Source organism: Cyprinodon tularosa, unplaced genomic scaffold (assembly GCF_016077235.1).
Source record: "Cyprinodon tularosa strain WSP-4 unplaced genomic scaffold, ASM1607723v1 ctg235, whole genome shotgun sequence".
NCBI lineage: Eukaryota > Metazoa > Chordata > Actinopteri > Cyprinodontiformes > Cyprinodontidae > Cyprinodon > Cyprinodon tularosa.
In genome coordinates, this window is record NW_024038880.1 from 513,503 (window position 1) to 533,150 (window position 19,648).

The 19,648-nt window shown below is 40.3% G+C and overlaps 2 protein-coding genes across 3 annotated transcripts in view; one reads left to right on the plus strand and one right to left on the minus strand.

Moving 5' to 3' along the window:
• prdm6 (PR domain containing 6) overlaps positions 1-19,648 on the minus strand; it is a 147,442-nt gene that overhangs the window by 55,631 nt on the left and 72,163 nt on the right. For both annotated transcript variants that reach the window (XM_038287108.1, XM_038287109.1), the window contains exon 6: positions 4,276-4,400. In XM_038287108.1, the coding sequence (XP_038143036.1) occupies positions 4,276-4,400 (125 nt within the window). The remainder of the gene's footprint in view (positions 1-4,275; positions 4,401-19,648) is intronic.
• Positions 6,968-12,976, plus strand: LOC119784853 (GTPase IMAP family member 8-like). The gene is made up of 3 exons (XM_038287107.1): positions 6,968-7,105; positions 7,656-7,730; positions 9,342-12,976. The coding sequence occupies exons 2-3, from the start codon at positions 7,715-7,717 to the stop codon at positions 12,236-12,238; spliced, it is 2,913 nt and encodes a 970-aa protein (XP_038143035.1). The 5' UTR covers positions 6,968-7,105; positions 7,656-7,714; the 3' UTR covers positions 12,239-12,976.

The following is a 19,648-nucleotide window of genomic DNA, read 5'->3' on the forward strand; positions in this document are numbered from 1 at the left end:
TTACTCTTTTCCAGGACGGGGCCGCCTGTGGAGCTGGTTGACAGTTGCCTTTTGTATCTATGCTTCTTTTTCTATGTCTGCTTCTGTCTCCTTGAACCCCAGTGGGCCTCAGCAGATGGCCGCTCACACTGAGCCTGGTTCTGCTGGAGGTTTCTTCCTGTTCAAAGGGAGTTTTTCCTCTCCACTGTCGCTACAAGCATGCTTAGTGTGAGGGATTGCTGAAGAGTCAATGAGTCGATGCAATCAGCTGGTTTTCCTAAGATAGAAAACTTTGAATCAATCTGACTGGATGATCTGGTGAACTGGAAAGTGCCTTGAGATGACATGATGTGAATTGGCGCTATAGAAATAAATTGAATTGAATTGAATTGAAACTTAATTTTTCCTCAGGAGACTGAGGTGGCCAGCACAAGATTAAGCCAGCTCCCATGTCAGAGGATGAAGAGAGCACATCCAGTTAGTCACAGTCAGAGAAACAGGACTACACTGGAAAACAGGCCAAGCTCCAACAGTTCCTGGGGGCCTCATAAAACTCTGCTTACATGTATGGTTAATACAACTATTCCTTATTTATGCACAATAATTGTGTTTTTGATGAAAATCTTTTTGCTAAAATGCCATCAGAACGCTGATAATATTAAGTGTGTCTCAGCCCCCCCCCCTTCAGCGTCCACCATATTGGATCAGTCCATTTGCTGCACATGTTCAGAAAGGTCCAAACAGACAGCAGCAAACCATTTGAAAACAAACCATGCAAAGAGCAGTGTTGCCAACTTAGCGCTTTAGTCGCTATATTTAGCCACTTTTCAGACCCCTCTAGCACTTTGATTTCTAAAAAGCTCCTAGCGCCAAATCTAGTGACTTTTTTCTGCTACTGGAGACTTTGGAGACAACATCTAAAAGCAGCGAACTCTGCTCTCCAGAGCGAGTAGATTGGTAACCCCGCCTCCTGCTCTCCTCTATCTTGTCTGCTGTCATGATTCATGCAGCTATTATTTCATCCAAATGAAAAATGGAGAACAGATAAGCAGATCATGGCTTGTCTACAGTGAAAAGAAGGACTGGGTTATTTACTTTGGCCTTTTTGGAAACACAGGAAGGAGCAATCAGCTAAGTGAGCTTAGTGCTTGGAAAAAATCTTTCATTCCTTTAGAGACAGCATGAAAAGTCAGCTGAGTACAAAACATAGAGAGGAAAACAAGAAGAAAAGGGACAAGAAGAGAGGAACACAACCTAGAACAGATAATGGATGTCTATTCTATTAACATTTCTCTATCTGGAGAATGGGGCTGTTTTATGTGTTGCCTTCTATATTCAGAGGGCCCCCTGCCTGTCTTAGCCCAGGGCCCCAAATTTCCTAAATCCGCCCCTAAATTTAATCATGTAATTAGGAGATATTCTTAAAACACAGCGACAGAAAACTTTGTGAAGCAAACTGAACGTCCGTACAGATGTGAGAAAGCGATGAAGTCAGACAGAAGATAGGTCTGAATGTTACGGCTGGAGAACCGGACGGTGTTCTGATAAAATATTTATAAAGATAGAAGGAGATACGATGAACCAAACCTCAGGATGGTATTAATGGGAAAAGGACCAGTGGGAATTTCCTCCTTCAAACCACTAATGAAAATAAAACAGTTAGCATTTTTTCCTTAAAGTCATCACAGGAATTTTTCTTCTTGTCCTAAATTGGTAGTGGAGAAGGAACATGGGTCCTTGAAGCGAAGGATTATCTGATGTTTGTTTGTGTGCCCTTGATTATGTTTACAGAGGATGCCACGGTCCTGTCATGGTGAACAATGTCATGTAAAAGACTTGTTCTGTCTGTAACACGAAGCAGCTTGTGGCCAAACGGCTGTAATTTGCAATCAGCACGATCTCATTTCAACAGGACTCTGTAAAAGATGAGTCCCTAATTCAATTCATTTCAGTTTAGATTCCACAAATTAAAACCTTCTTTGGCTCCTTTTTCCGTTGGAGTTTTTCTTTCGAAATAATTATAGAAGGAAAAAAAAAAGCAAAGTTTGTTTTCTGCCTGCAGGGAGTTATTCTGCGAGATGAACGAGAAAACATGTTTGAATGAGATGAGTATAAATAAACTGACTGAGCAGAAAACTGGGGGAGAGGCAGACGAAAACCAGAAGAAAGAAAGAAAGAAAGAAAGAAAGAAAGAAAGAAAGAAAGAAAGAAAGGAAGGAAGGAAGGAAGGAAGGAAGGAAGGAAGGAAGAAAGAAAGAAAGAAAGAAAGAAAGAAAGAAAGAAAGGAAGGAAGGAAGGAAGGAAGGAAGGAAGGAAGGAAGGAAGGAAGGAAGGAAGGAAGAAAGAAAGAAAGAAAGGAAGGAAGGAAGGAAGGAAGGAAGGAAGGAAGGAAGGAAGGAAGGAAGGAAGGAAGAAAGAAAGAAAGAAAGAAAGAAAGAAAGGAAAGACAGAAAGAAAGAAGAAAGGAAAGAAAGAAAGGAAAGAAAGAAAGAAAGAAAGAAAGAGAAAGAAAGAAAGGAAAGACAGAAAGAAAGAAGAAAGGAAAGAAAGAAAGAAAGAAAGAAAGAAAGAAAGAAAGAAAGAAAGAAAGAAAGAAAGAAAGAAAGAAAGAAAGAAAGAAAGAAAGAAAGAAAGAAAGAAAGAAAGAAAGAAAGCTAAACAAGGTAAGTGACTCACTGAGAACATCATCTTCCTTCAGATGATCGTGGTCACTTACCTGTGTTTCTCCCTTAGAGTGTCTGAGATTGGGCGGTGCCCCGCTCCTCCTGCAGTGTCCGCGAGCCACAGCTCCACTTCAGTTTTTGTTTTATTTTAATAAACTTTTTGATCTTTCCTACTGACTGTCTCTGCTTGAATACTGGGTCCATCTGTCCGCGTGTCATGACAACCAGAGGGTCTTAGTAGCAAATTCGGTCAATTTCAGCTCCCAAACTATAAATCCGAAATACAATTGTTCGTATTTGTATGACAGAAAGGCATTGAGGAATATTTTTCAGTTGTAACCACTCTTCTTAATGTCACCATGTCTGATTTATAAGTGATTAAACAAAGAAAAAATGAAAGAAATGTTAGCATGGCTATAATTTTTTCCAAAATAAACACTGCAAAACAACATGAAAGCCCATTAGAAACTCTGGATGAACCCCCAGACTTTATTCATGCACATCTTGACTATAACTCAAGCAAATTTGGACAGAATAAGTTAAAGCATGTTTGTTCCACAGTGAGCTAGGCAGATACAGTATGTGATTTTGCCACAATGCCAAAAAATGCAAAAATGCATTTTTCCACTCATAAAAGTAAGATTTAGCCGTTATATCATTGAAATTTACCAATAATATCAACAAACTGAATAGAAAATAAGAATAACAGAGCAGCTTATGTAATGCATGCAGGTTACATCACCTGCAATGGTCGCACAATGACATCTGACCGCCTTTCCAATGATGGCAGCCATTAGGGGGCGGGGCTTAAAAATGAACACCTGCTGCTGCATTACTCCCGCAGAGTCATACATGTCAGGTGGAATTTTAGATCTAATTTTATTTGTTTACACAGCTATAAAACAAAAAAATACTTGTGAAAAAAATATTTTGAAACTATAAAGCCCCATTTGAAAGGTGTGTGGATGAAACACCATGTGACTGTGGCCATTTCTATAAATAGATGCAGGTGTCAGTTGGGCCCTGGCCACCGGGCTCAAAGGGTTAATTCAGGTACAATTTTCTGTGCAGCGACATCTACTGTTTAAAAAGGGAACTGCAGCCGTTGTGCTGCGTATGAAGCAGAAGTCTTACCCTGGGCTCACAATGACCACGGTGCGGCTGTGGTGTAATAAGTGACTTATAATGAACACTGAACATAAGTTGATGTGGGTTCACACTCTTTCCGGGAGCTCTAGGGCAAAAGTCTTTATCCATGTGAATAAATATCTTTTTTTATCCCTGAAAAGCCAATCCATTTCCTCTTGTTTCTGTTCTGCTTTTTTATTTTTCCCACTTAAGGCAGGGTAGGTTAGTGGGCTGATTTTATTCTGAAATTCCCCAGCACCCCCTTTATGTTTGCCATTTCCTGTTTGGCTCCTGAGATCCAGGGGCTCCATGCAGAGCCGCTGCTATTTGAGCGATTTAAGCTCTTGGTGGCGCTGCAGCGCAGCCGCAGCCGCAGCGCATTCACTGTGAGTCTGATGTTTAAGGCTTCATGCTGGACCAGAACCTTCTCATTACATGACTTAATCAAAGGTATTTCTGAATATTTAACAGGTGAACAAAGGTAAAAGTGTCGATGTTTCCTTACGGTTTTCATCCTGAGCGATGCACTGTAGCGGGATACCAAAGAAGGACGTGTAGGAGTCGTTGTACCAGACCAGCAGCTCCGTCCCTCTGGGGATATCCATGCAGGCTCTGTAGAAGATACAGGACCTGCAAAACAAACACAGAAACATTAAACATGGGAAAAACCCACAGAGAGTCTTCTTGTTTTATGATTTAAATCTTTATTCCTGAGAGTCTAAATAACAAGTTTGAGGAAAAATGATGAATCGGACTCTGGCCACCAAAAACAAATACCTTCTTTCGCCTGTGCAGGAGAAGATGAGATAAAAACTGAAAACCTTCATCTGATAACAGCCTCAGTTCACATCAGACTGAAATCGCAGTGATTTATGGGAAATATCTGGTGTCCCTCAGTTTCCACTGACCAGCGAGTTTTCAGCGCGTCGTTCCCTGGCGGCTCCTGGGTCACACCGCCGCTGGAATAACACCTCCTCCGCCCAAAATCAGCATTCTAACAACATGAGCAAAGCTCACATTCAAAACCACAACTTTATTTCCAGCCGGGACTATTTTAAAACATTTCCCACATGTTTTCCTCTCTCCCTGTTGGCAGGGTGGCAGACGAAGCACATCGTAGCACAGAGGTCACAGGTTCAATTCCCACAGCGACTTCCCTGAATGCATCCTCCAGCCAGAAAACTAATTTATTTTCCCAAAAGGCTTCAGGAAAACAACTTAAAACCACAAAAAGTCCAATTTAACTCAAAACTACATTTTTATTTCCAGATAATAAAAAAAACAAAACATATTTGGCTCTTAGGGGGGATAACTTAATAATTACTCCTCATCCATTTAAAGGAACCGGTCCAATCCAGTCAGGCTTAGACAGAAATGAGCTCCAAACTAATTTATAGTAGAGTGAGACTAATTTTCTACCTAATTGGATTATAAAGGAAAACATGAATTAAAATGTTTGACTCAACAAAAAAGGTTTAAGGATGGGGAAAAGGGATTAAAGGAAAGGAGATAACATCATTATTTAATTCAGTCAGGACAAACAAAGCTTAAAAAGAGGAAAGGATTAAATAATCCACACAGAATAAACGTCTGCAGCAGGATATTCAATCAGCAGAAAGTTGAATCTCCACCTTTTCTCTTGACTTCGTTTTTTCTGCTCGGGGCGCGGTGCTGCAGTCCTGCCGGGACTTTTGCTGTTCAACCAGTTTTACTAAATATGGAAATAAAACACATTCAAGAACACAAGTGCCAACAGATTCTGAGATTCTTACTCACTGCCACAAAGTTTACATCATTTCCCCACAGCAGGGAAACCACAGCCAGCTCTGTGGTATTTCACAGCACCGGTCAAACTTACCGGCATCTGTGGTGAAGATGTGTAAAAATCCTTACAGTTCACTTTATTTAAATGGATAAATTCACAGCTCATGTCCCCTAAAGGCACAGAGATAAATCAATCATCCTGATTGGTTAAAAATGTTCTGTCCATTGAAAACTCAGGTATGCGTCTGCCTGAGCCCCCTACCCGACGGTAGTAAAGCTCATCTCGTTGCCTAACCCCTTAAGGGACTTAAAAATATCGATGTATGTTTGAAATTACATAATAAAAATGTAAAATCAAAACAACGGCAGGAAAATGTGAAACTAAGCGCCTCAGGGAAGAGGAACGGGGACAGAGCTCATGTCAGAGCAGCCATGGAGTCTGCAGCGTCAGAAAGCACAAAGGAGCAGGTGGAACCGGATTAACCCAGGCTGAAGTTAGCAGTTTATTAAATAACAGCTTGTTAACTACTCACCCTGCAAGACAAGAGGAGGAGGTTTAGTCTAATAAGCCTCATCAGGGTTATAATGAGGCACAGAGAAGAGGGACTTTCTGCTGAGCTACAGTTAAACTTAAGAAAAGATACGATGAGATGAGAGGGAACCATCAGATGAAGGAAAATAATGAAGGCTTAACTTAATAATGCAAAAAAATGTCCGAATTTAGCAGCATGATCACATACATTGTGTGTGTGTGTGCGTGTGTGTGTCACGCTATCCTTGTGGGGAGTTTCAATTGACTTCCATTAATTTCTCTTTACTTTCATTGGCCTAACTCTTACCCTAAGCCCAGCCATTACCATCCCATACCTAACCTAACTTACCTAGACCCGACCTAAACTCAATTCACAACTTATTACTAAACAGCAAAAACCTAATTTTTCTCATGGGGACCAGGAGGTGGTCCCCACAAGTACTAATAAGTCCCCAAAATGTAGCATAATGCTGGGAAATTGTCACCAAAAGGTTGCAAAAACATGGCCAAACACACACACACCCAAAACATGTTTAGCTATCCCTCTGAGGACTTTTGATTGACCATTAATTTCTAACCCATTTCTACAGCCTAACCATGACCCTAACCCTAACCAATATGGGATTAAACCTAAACCTAAACCCAGTCTAAACTCCATTCACATCTTAGTCCTAAACCTAAAACCAAACCCTAAACAAACATTTGTACCCATGGCAACCAGCCATTGGCCCCCATCAGAGCAGTCAGTCCCCACGATGTGCTATGATTTATGGAAAATGGTTTGCACAATGTAAGAAATGTCACTATTGGGTCCTAAAAGAGATCAAAGGTTTTGAAAATCAGCCCGAAACGGAGTTTCCATTGTTGTCATACTTGTCTGCATATTTGGACCAAAGCCAACCATAAAGGCTTTCATGTGTGACACTTTCACTTTGCTCTGACAACGAGCTTGAGATGTGCTGGAAAGGAAATGAGCACATTTCTGAGTTGGAAGCTCAACTAAGCGTTTGGAGACAATGGCAGACTAAGAGGCATGTTGGTAAGTTTAATAAAATTATATTTCTTTATCTTATTGTACAGATAATAAATCGGGAACATAGAAAAATCTGAATCCTGAACCGCACTGATGTGTGATTTATTTAATCAGTTTAGAGATCAGGTTAAACCAGAAAGCAACAACATTAGACCGAGAAAAACTGAGGTGAAAACACACAGATCTCAGCTATAAACAGCAGTTTTGACAGAAAGTTGTTAGTATAAAACTCCTAATGAATGAGAATGAGAATTTAAATGTGGAAAAATACATTCCAATTTTCTTTCTTCAATAAACATAATACAACATTAAGTTACATGTGTTCTGTTAATTGTGGTTAATTGGTAGGATGAACTAGTCCTTGCATGACAGCATAAAACAGAACATATCAGATGTTTTTAGTATTGGTTCGGCTTTTTAGACAGTCTTGATGAGATTCTGATCAAATTTATCGTTTAACAAGAAAAATTATACAATATTTCTGTATTGGAGTTAAACATCAAGTAATTAAATCATCTTTTTTAACCCATGTAATTATTATTATTATATTGTGTAGTTTCAGGTTTAGCAGCATCTTCCAATAGAATCGACTTTGACGTTTCCCCCTGCTGAAACATGGCGACATCGTCGGGTGAGTTAAAAAACTACAAGAATATTTTACACTAAAGATTATCAAACTAAATGCACTGAATGCAAAACATGAATTATATCATAAGCAGTCGTGGATTTAAAGGGAAGCGAAATCTTTGAAGGTAACAAACTTGGAACTGTTCAAAACATTTGCAATTTCAACTGGCCTGTTACTCAGAATCGTCTTTCCCACTGACAATAGAGTTTTTTTTTTAAACATGGGTCAAGCCAATATCAATCGGCATCTGGCTCCCTTCTCCCTCTCTGGCAGCTCTCTGGCCTCTGTCTGTGACATCATCACGCTGGGTTAGCGTTGATGATGTCACCAGTGCAACAGAAATCAGGAGAGTAAACAATGGAGAGCAACATGGACGGAAGCCAGGGTGTAGTCAGTGTACTTTATTGTTTCTCTCTATTATCTGTCTGAATCCGTCTCACCAGAGCTGCTCCATGTTTATCGAATGTAAACAGAGTTGGTTCTACTTGTTAGATCAGAAGCGACTGCCAAGGTGTGTCGACGTCTGTATGTTGTGTTCAATGGTGTCAGGTAATTTATCGGGTCAACCAGGCGCTGGGGTTCCCACAGCATGCTGATCAGAGCCGAGGCAATTTTAAAGCGGGTCCCCGCTGAGTCATTTTGACCCGGGTGGACTCACATCAGTGAGCTGTTCATAATGCCACTAAAAGCTGATTATTCATAACCTGACTCCACTAGATGGATTTGCTCCGCATATCCATCTGGAAACCTTCCGTTGAAGTAATTTTGGGAAGGGGCGAAAATACTGGTTAGCTGATTGGCCTATGTTGGTGATAGACGGGCCAAATAAACCAATCAGATCAACGAAGCATATGACGTACTAACAGAGCAGCGACGAAAACACAACCACAAGCCAGGCTACTCTTGCCGAAACCAGTCGGGAGAAGAGCAAAAACATCTTTTCCTCTGAGAAAAGCCTCCAGAGCAGTGTTTTGCTCTTCTTTCAGTGAAGAAATACTCTGTAATTCCGATAAAACTTGCTCGATAGCCACGCTAACGCTAGTTTCATCGGCTGAAGCCGCCATGTTCTTTAGACTGAACTGTCGCGCTTCTCGTTGCGTCACACCTCAACCTGCCTCAAAGTCAAAGCTGATTGGACGTTCGCTTGGTGAACGGCTCCAAATTTTCTTTAATGGAGAGTCTCCAGACGGATCTACGAGTGAAACCTTGAAAGCTTGCGAGATCAGGATGGTCTCAAGAGGCTAGATTATTCATGGGATGAATGGATTTTTCAGGGGGAAAGGGGATAAGAGAGCAATGGGGTGCCCCAGTGTAGCGCCTGGGGAGCATTCTGCCAGTAAGGGGCTTTCCCAGGGACCAAGACTGGTAGCAGGTGGGATTCTAACCATCGGACTTATAGCAAGCACCATACTGTAACCACTAGGCAACTCCAGCTCAATGTTATATTACACCGGGCTATTGAAATGCTAATGCAATGATTCCATAATCGTATCTGCGATGGCACAATAGGTCAATAGGACAATGCTTTTAGTAATTATACTACAGCATGTTGAAGAAACACTGCAACTGTTTGAAAAACCTAACTCAGTTAATTATTTTTATTTCTCTTTTCAGTAACCGATCTGAGGATTGTGATTCTTGGTAAAAACGAAGATGATAAAACAACCCTCAGTAATTTCTTGACAGACGGAACGCCTTATTCTTCACAAAAAGTGAAGTCTTTTGACGTGTTGTATGGAGAATGGAGGAGAAAACCCTTCACCCTGATTAAAACGGGAGATATCCTCGGTCTGCCTGTGGAAAGTGTCAGTCATGACATGAAGGCGTGCGTGGCTCTCTGCCCACCAGGACCGAACGTCCTGCTGCTGCTCGCGAACCCGTCAGACTTCACCAAGTCGGACAGGCAAAATCTGAAGTTTGTCCTGAGTTTTTTCGGGACAGAAGCTTTTAATTGTGCGATTGTCATAACATCCGAAGACGATCAGGGATCGTGTTTTACCATAAACCAACTCGTCGCAGACTGTGGACAAAGGATCCACAAAATGAACTTCCACCAAAGACAATACTCTGTTAATAAACTACAAGAACTGATGAAAAGGATTGAAAATATCGTGAGAGAGAACAAGGGGCGATATTTAACATTTCCTGAAGACATGGAACTAATAAGTGAGCCAAAATCTGTGAAGCCCCATCTGAACCTGGTCCTTTGTGGAAGACATACATCCCGGAAAGCTTCCGTAGCTCGTGCCATCCTGAGGGACAGTTATTGCGGTGCGTTTGGCGATTCAGTGGATGTTAGAAATCAGGGCTCTGTCTTCGGGCGCCAGGTGTCCATAGTGGAGCTACCAGCTCTGTATAAAACACCAATGGACACAGCAATGAAGGAATCCTATAGAAGTCTTTCCCTCTGTGAGCCAGAGGGTGTCCACGCCTTCATTCTGGTCCTACCATTGGACTGCCCTGATGATGACGATAAAAAAGAGCTGGAAACCATTGAGAAAATCTTTGATTCTAGAATCACTGAATTTACCATGATTCTTTTTGCTGTAGAGGCAATTTTCAATTCCTCTAAACTTCTGAATTTTCTAAAGGAAAACAGAGATATTCAAGAAATCTGTCAGAAATGTAACAAACAGTTTATGGTCTTCAACACCCAGGAAGAGCAGCAGATCCATGAGGTGTTGCAATTTGTCCAAGTAATGACAAACGTAGGACAGAAAAGTTTTACCAAAAAAATGTTCCCCAAGCCGCAAAAGCTTAAAAAGAGTAACACGTTTAGTTGTCGCGACCGTCCAAATGTGAAATTGAGTCTACACAGGACAGGGAGTGCAATGTTTAGGGAGAGTCCTCTGCAGGACTATAGACCTCAGAAGCAAGACCCAACTCCCCTGCCAATGCCAGAGAGTGAAGAGCCCCTACGGATACTGCTGATCGGTAAGACGGGTTGTGGTAAAAGTGCCACTGGAAACACTATCCTTGGCAGAGAGTGCTTCTCATCAAAAGTCAGTCAAAGATCGGTGACGAAGATTTGCCAAAAAGAGACGGGAGAGGCTGAAGGCCGTCTTGTAACCGTGGTGGACACGCCAGGGTTATTTGACACCTGTCTGTCAAATGACCAAGTTAAGCAAGAGCTAATCAAATGCATCAGCATGTTGGCCCCCGGACCCCACGTCTTCCTGCTCGTCCTGCAGATCGGACGCTTTACTCAAGAAGAAAAAGACACTTTGAAGCTGATCGAGGAATTCTTTGAGAAGTCCAAGGACTTCATCATTGTCGTGTTCACCAGAGGGGACGATCTTAAAAATCAAACATTTGATAGTTACTTAAACGAAAGCGATGAATATGTCAAACAGCTGATTAGCGATTGTGGAGGGAGGTACCAAGTCTTTAACAACAATGACCAAACCAATCGATCTCAGGTTCGAGAGCTCCTAGACAGAGTTGAGACGATGCTACAGCAAAATGGTGGTGATTACTACACCTCAGCCATCTTTACAGAGGCAGAGGAAGCAATACAGAGGGAAACAGAGAAACTACTGATAGAGAAGGACAAGGAACTGCAGAAAAAGAAGGAAGACTTTAAAAAAGAGCTTGAATACAAAATGCTAAATAGGAGTGAAACATTTAAAAAAAGGCAAGCCAGATTTCAACAAGAAACCCAACAGAGCGCCCAGAGAGTCAAGGAGAAAGAGGAGAAAATACTGAGGGAGGAAGAGAAGGTGATGATGGAAAGGAAACGAAGAAAAGAAGAGGAGATGGAAAAGAAAAGGAAAGATGAGATGAAACAATATGAGTGGGATCAAAAAGTTGAATGTTTGCAGGTAAATCAGGGACCGGTTGGAGCAACGTTACCAGAGACAGCATTATTACGGCAAAGCAGAGAAGAAATGAGAAAGGAAAGAGAAGCTTGGGAGAAGGAAAGGACAGAATGGTGGGAGAAGAGATATCGAGACGAAAAGCAAAGGCAAGAAAGTGAGCAGCAACGCCTCCAAAAGCTCAGAGAAGAACATGAAGAGGAAAAGCTTAGATACGAATTAAAAAGGCGAGAGGAGGAACAACTTCGGAGGGAACAAGAGAAGAGAGACTGGAAGGTAGCCCAGGAAATGTTCCGAAAGCAGGTAGAGGAGATAGAGAGGAGAAATTATGAGGACGCCAGAAAACAAGCGGAACAATGCAACGATTTCAGGCACAAATATACCTCTGATGTCTCGACTGAGCTGGAGAAATACGGGAAAGAATTAATGGACCTGAAGCTGAAGCATGAAAAACAAACTGAACTTTTGATCAAGCAGCTGAATACAAACAAAGTTCACCAGAAAAACTTCGAAAAGCTGCAGAAAAAGCAGGAGGAGGAAGTTAAGGCTCTGAAATCATCGCTTTGTTTCAACAGTGAGCTGCAGATCAAAAACCGAATGACTGAGCTGCAGAAAAGGCATCAGGACGAAATAAACGAGTGGATACAGGAGCGGGTGAAGAAAGCCTCAGAGAGGCGAGCGTGCAGCATTTCCTGAGACGTGATGCAACCATAAGACGACGACAATGCTGCTTTGCAACCATTTATGCATAAACGCTTTTATTCCACCTGACTTTCAAAATGTAAGACAGCTTTAAATGCAGAAGATTCTCTGGTTCTTTTAATCTCAATGTAGAATGTAATGGAGATTGTAAAAGTTTGAATTATATTTTAATATAGTGAGATGAGCTGCTGTAAAGTCAAAGCAAACTTTCATTAGAACTAAAAAAGGAAAAGATGTTTTCAAACCCTTTTAGAAAATTCTTGTTGCTGGTCTGTTTAAACAACCATGTCGACCTACATATCTGCCATATTTCTCAGAAAGGTTTATGTTTGTGTTTGGCTGAAAAACACTGAATTTCTTGTTTGACTGGTTTCTCTAGAGTTTCTGTAACTGAGAGCAACGCTGCTGACTTCAAGACAAGTTTTTATGTAAGGACCCTGTTACACCTTGACGATTTATCCACATATGACCGACGTCCCAGAATCTCCTAAAACCCTGACGTACGCTGGACTTTCTATGTATTTTTTAAAATTCTGGTCGTATACATAGAGTATTCATAACGACTTTAGTACTTCTGTCCAACCACAGCCTAAGGTATGCATAACGTACGGCAGCGTAATGCCCATGAAATGATGCAAAAGCCAGTGTCCTGAGGGGGGCAGCGATGTGCCCGGAGGTTCCTGGTCTGCATAAAAAGATTTCTTTAATCGCAGTATTAACCTAGCTGCTGTTTACCACTCGCCAAAAGAAACAAGAATAAATAAAAATAAAAAAGAAAGAGATTTTTCAGTTGAAGCAGATTCAGCATCATGTCTGCAAGGAAGTTTGTTGGTCATGGTCGTATTAGCTCTTGTGTTTGTTTTTAGCTCTTGTGTTTGTATTTTATGTATGTATTACTAATGTATTGCATTTGCTTTAGTCCTAGGAACTTGTTCTTAATGACTTGCCTGTAAAAATAAAGGTTTATAAAAAAATCCAAACGCATGAAGGATCCGCATTGGAGAGAAGTTCTTGATAAGTTACCTATAAGTTATGCACACGTTACTATTAAGCTAGACGCCATGACTTATTAGTAACTTACACTTATGGGCGACGTATGGCATACGCTGGCATACACACTAAATTTCTCAAGGTACGTCGATGTATGTCGATGTGTGCCAGAGTGATTCAGCGTGCTCATAACTTAAACAAAACGCACCCATAATGTATCCAAGGTTATGGTAAGGTTTTTTGCCAGATTTTTCGTACGTCAGACATGTGATGGTCTAAAACGTCAAGGTGTGACAGGGGCTCTAGACTGTATTTTGTATAGTAGAGGTTAATAAGGGTCTTTATAACCATTGCATGTCATTTTAGGGACGTTTACCAGACAAGGCTTTTTCAACTCATCTACAAAAAAATGCAAAATCGTTGTTTCCTGAAGGAATTGTGAGTTTTCTTGGTGTCCTGGTGTATGAATAAAGAGAAAATATTAAAGCAAAATAAGAAAACAAAAAATTGACTTTTATAATCAGCATCTACGGAAAAGTGGTATTTGTTTCCTAGCCAGTGGTGGACGGAGTACTCAAGAGTGTTACTTGAGTGAAAGTATTGATACTCAGAATCAAAGTTTACTCAAATACAAGTAAAAGTTACTCAGAAAAACATCTACTCAAGTTGAAATATTAAAATGTTCTCATGTTTGAAATATTGAAGTATTCAAAAGTAAATGCATTTAAAAGTACTTAAGTGTGCAAAAATACAAATTTAATTTTCTAATATCACAACACTTCTGTGTAATTTTCAGAGAAATTTTAAAATACCTTGTAACTTTCAGAAACCACCTGATTTAGTGACTCGTAGAACAACTCTGGGCTGGAACAGTGGAACCGTGCTGCCTTGCAGCGAGAAGGCTCTGGGTTCAAGTCCCGGCCCAGGGCTCCCTACGGCTTCCTCCCACATTACAAAAACAGGACTGTTAGGTTCATTGGATTCTCTAAACTGTCCTTAGTAGTGAGTGTGTTAGTGGTTGTGTGCCTTTGTGTGTCTCTGTGTTTCCCTGTGACAGACTGGAGACCTGTCCAGGGTGGACCCGCCTCTCAACCATAGACTGCCGTAAATAGGCACCTTTAGGCCACTTTAAATCAGTGGCATCCAGATTCAGTCCTAAGAGCTGGTATCTGCCATGATGGAATTATATTTCAAGAAAAACAGCAACAGTGGATTATAAAGCTAATCTGAGCCAAGAGGAACAAGGAACCAGCAGTTTCCTGGAAATGGAGTAGGGTAGAAAGTTATAAATTATAAGTAAAAAAAGAAAAAATACTCAAGATATAAAAAGCACTTGAGTACCGTAATGAGGTAACTGTACTTTGTAACTTTAAACCACTGGTCTGATCACAAACAACAGGCAGCTTTACTAGCTTCAGGGTATCATGGTATTTCAGGTTTCTTCAGCAATAATCATACAATAAGGTAAAACCAATACTGAATATTTTACCTATGCTCTACCTTTTATTCTCAATAGAAAATTACTTTATTGAACCTATAGGAAAATGAAATGCTGCCATAACAATATACTTTTCAATGAGTTCTTGTAGATATTAATAGCTTTAGGCAAACCTGAATGGATGACTGAAGAGCTCTGTAGTTGTTGTGGCATGCTTAATGTAGATCAGCTGTATAAAGGAGCACAGTGCACCTTTAAGAGTTTTAGTAGAAGTTTTACCCCCTCTGGCGATAAGTGGCAATGAAAACAACATTGTGCATGTTCATGGGAGAGGAGGGAAAGCATCTGCTGTTCTCACCACTCTTCTCACCTTCTTCCAGTCTGAGGCGCTGCAGCCTCCACACCACACAGTGAGACAGCTGGTCAGAACCCTCTCTATGGTGCTGGTCCAGTCCAGGTGAGGGTGTCTGTGATGTGCACCCCCAGGAAATATGCTGCTGCTGACCACCTCTACAGCTGAGCTGTTGATGAGCAGTGGAGCGTGGTTAGGCCGCTTCTTCCTGAAGTCCACCATGATCTCCTTGGTCTTCTCCACCTTCAGGATCAGGCTGTTATCTCTGCTCCACCAGCTGCTCCACCTCCTCTCTGTAGTCCAGGTCGTTGTCGTCTCTGATGAGGCCCACCGCCGTGGTGTCGTCTGCAAACTTCACCATGTGATCGGTGGTGAACCTGGGGACGCAGTCGTGTGTCATCAGGGTGAACGGCAGGGGGCTCAGGACGCAGCCATGAGGGGAGGGGCTTAGACTGATGATATCAGAGGTGTTCTGTCCGACCCGGACTGACTGAGGTCTGTTGGTGAGGAAGTCTGGCAGCCAATAGCAGAGGGGTGTATTGAAGCCCAGCTGTTCCAGTTTGCCCATCAGATGCTGTGGGATGATGGTGTTGAAAGCTGAACTGAAGTCCAGGAACAGCATCCGCACCTGGGTGTTCTTCTCCTCCAGGTGTGCCAGGCTCAGGCACACCTTTTTCTCGTTTCAAGTCCTTAGAATGACTCAGTGCTGTTATTCCCGTTGTTTTCTTTGCTAATAAAGTCAGTCGTTGCCTGTTCATATGATGCTGGCTCTTCTGATAAGGTTTCTGTAGTGTGGGTGCTCAACTTCTACTTCACCCCCATCTCAACATCAAGTATCAAGTATGTACATAAAACAACCCATAATGAGAGCACAATGTAAAAGAATACTTTCACTCTCTGTGAAAGTCAGGACCAGACCTGTTTGTTTTTTAATGCCAAATCCTTCCCTAACCCCACCCTCCTTATCCAGGGTGGAGTCACTGTAGTCTACATTAAAGTGGAATGAAAAACGAAAGCAAAAATAAAAATATACAAAGAGCAGCTTTGATGTCAGGTAAGTAGAATCTCTTAAAATATGCAAAAAACCATGGTATTTGAAAAGCAATTAAATATGTTGAAAAATGTATTAGAGATTAATCTTAATTTTCCTAATTTACTTATTGTCTTTTATATTAGTACAGAGTTCCAAATCGAAATGATAATACTAATAATAAAATATTATGTGTTATTATTATCATAAGGTGTTTTTAATTAAATGTTGTGCACAGGTTTCTTTTAGAATAAAAACTGGCTGCAATAGTGAAAGAGAAAGTCGCTGTAAGAATTGCTGGCAAGTCCTCAAATTGTTTCCAGAGCCCCTACATGTAACTTAAATGTTGACCAACGCTTTGAGGAAAACACTGCATTCAGGTGTTTCTGAAATGTTCAGTCCGATTTCTGCACCTATTGATGGTGTGTTGGTGAAATGTTCACTAGTGTGATCCTCTAATGTGTCTGAGAATGCTTTGTTTGATTATCTTTAAAACCACAACTTAATATCAATATTTTAATGTACTCAATCATTAGTAAATCATTATATTTTTTTCAGTTTCTACTTATTTGAATTTATAATCCATTTTATGATTGCTAGTCTAAAGAGGGAGAGGTGTAGAGGGGGAGCAGAGGAGCCAGGTGTGTGCAAAGTGAAAGATTAGGAAAAATCAGGTAAGAAAAGCAGCAGTACTTAAACTGCAAAGAAAAACATTTCATTCACTAGAATATTTTACATATATGGAAGTAATTTTGGCACATGAAAAAGAAAACTAATTTCATGAAAACTGATTCAAAGGTTTCCTTGAAATTAGTTGATTTTAAAGCTTTAGTTTAATTGGAATATTCTCCTAAAAAATGCTGTTTTTTGCTTTGCTTGTTAGGTTTTTGGCACACATCTCAGAAACGGTGCATTAGCGAAATGCACTAAACAAGTTTAAAAAATATGTGCAGAAAACAGTAAAATTAATCAACAGCCTTAAACCACTGGTCCAAGAATTGCATCAGCTTCAGATATAATTTAATTCTGGTTTTAGCTTAAACCTTTGAGCAAATATTATTTAATTTTCTTCTAACAAAGAGTTAGTGTCTTTGAAAACAACTTCCTCATACATATTATGCAAGAACTTACTGCTCTGCCATGGCTCTTTCATTACATGCAGGATATTAATTATTTACATTAAAATCACTTAGATTTCTCAGTTTACTCCAATATACACTACCGTTCAAAAGTTTGGGGTCACCCAAACAATTTTGTGTTTTCCTGAAAAGTCACACTTATTCACCACCATACGTTGTGAAATGAATAGAAACTAGAGTCAAGACATTGACAAAGATAGAAATAATGATTTGTATTTGAAATAAGATCTTTTTTTACATCAAACATCAAGCTTTCGTCAAAGAATCCTCCATTTGCAGCAATTCCAGCATTGCAGACCTTTGGCTTTCTAGCTGTTTATTTGTTGAGGTAATGTGGAGAAACTGCCCCCCACGCTTCCAGAAGCAGCTCCCACTAGTTGGATTGGTTGGATGGGCACTTCCTGCGTTCCATACGGTCAAGCTGCTCCCACAACAGCTCAATGGGGTTCAGATCTGGTGACTGCCCTGGCCACTCCATTACCCATAGAATACCAGCTGCCTGCTTCTGCTCTAAATAGTTCTGCACAATTTGGAGGTGTGTTTAGGGTCCTTGTCTTGTTGTAGGATGAAATTGGCTCCAATCAAGCGCTGTCCACTGGGTATGGCATGGCGTTGCAAAATGGAGTGATAGCCTTCCTTATTCAGAATCCCTTTTACCCTGTACAAATCTCCCACCTTACCAGCACCAAAGCAACCCCAGACCATCACATTACCTCCACCATGCTTAACAGATGGCGTCAGGCATTCTTCCAGCATATTTTCATTTGTTCTGCGTCTCACAAACGTTCTTCTTTGTGTTCCAAACACTTCAAACTTGGATTCATCCGTCCACAACACTTTTTTCTAGTCTTCCTCTGTCCAATGTCTGTGTTCTTTTGCCCATCTTAATCTTTTTCTTTTATTGGCCAGTTTCAGATATGGCTTTTTCTTTGCCACTCTGCCCTGAAGCCCAGAATCCTGCAGCCGCCTCTTCACTGTAGATGTTGACACTGGTGTTTTGCAGGTGCTATTTAATAAAGATGCCAGTTGGGGACCTGTGAGGCGTCTGTTTCTCAAACTAGAGACTCTAATGTACTTATCTTCTTGCTCAGTTGTGCAACGCGGCCTCCCCCTTCTTTTTCTACTCTGGTTAGAGCCTGTTTGTGCTGTCCTCTGAAGGGAGTAGTACACACTGTAGTAGGAAATGTTCAATTTCTTAGCAATTTCTCGCATGGAATAGCCTTCATTTCTAAGAACCAGAATAGACTGTCGAGTTTCAGATGAAAGTTCTCTTTTTCTGGCCATTTTGAGCGTTTAATTGACCCCACAAATGTGATTCTCCAGAAACTCAATCTGCTCAAAGGGAGGTCAGTTTTGTCGCTTCTGTAATGAGCTAAACTATTTTCAGATGTGTGAACATGATTGCTTAAGGGTTTTCTAATCATCAATTAGCCTTCTGAGCCAATGAGCAAACATATTGCACCATTAGAACACTGGAGTCAAAGTTGCTGGAAATGGGCCTCTATACACCTATGTAGATATTGCACCAAAAACCAGACAGCTAGAATAGTCATTTACTACATTAGCAATGTATAGAGTTTATTTCTTTAAAGTTAAGACTAGTTTAAAGTTATCTTCATTGAAAAAGTACAGTGCTTTTCCTTCACAAATAAGGACCTTTCAATGTGACCCCAAACTTTTGAACGGTAGTGTACATAAATAAATATTATTTCGCTAAATGAATAACCAACACTGTGAAGTCAATAGTATAATGAAAAGTGCAGCTTTAAGAAATGATGGGTCATCTTTTAAGTGGTTTTAAAGCGATTTTTGTTTCCCTCTTGTGCAATTTTTTAAACTCTATTAGCTTTGGTAACATATTTCTATACGTTTTGCACAGTTGAGCTTGAGAGTTTATATACCCTCCCATTAAAGAAAATGATCAATTCAAACTGGTAATTCCAATAACGCAAGACTGAAAAAGCAGTTTGCATAGTAAGGAAGTAAAATTTTACTACCGTACTTATGTATATTTTGTAGTTCTACTTTCCTTAAGTATAAAATATTTATGATAAATTTCACTTTTACTTCCCTATATTTACGAACTTAATTGTATACTGTTACTCCGATCAATTTTTAATGTTTGGTTTACATATTGTTTTACTTTTTACTTATACTTTTCATTACATTAATTAAGTAACATCTATTTTTACAGTGATTTTGACACTTAAGTACAAGACATTTCAGAAACTTTAAGAAATTAACTCAAGTAACATTTCAGTCAGTGACTTGGTCATATTTTGGAGAGGTACCTACTTTTACCAGATTTTAGTACTTTATGCAAAGACTTTGTAAATTAAAATATAGATTTGGATTTTTTTCTTAAAAATATGATTCTAAAAATAAAAAAATAAATCCCAGACAATTTAAAGTACCTTGCTGATGAGCAAACTCCTTTTCATCAGTCCCAACCTCG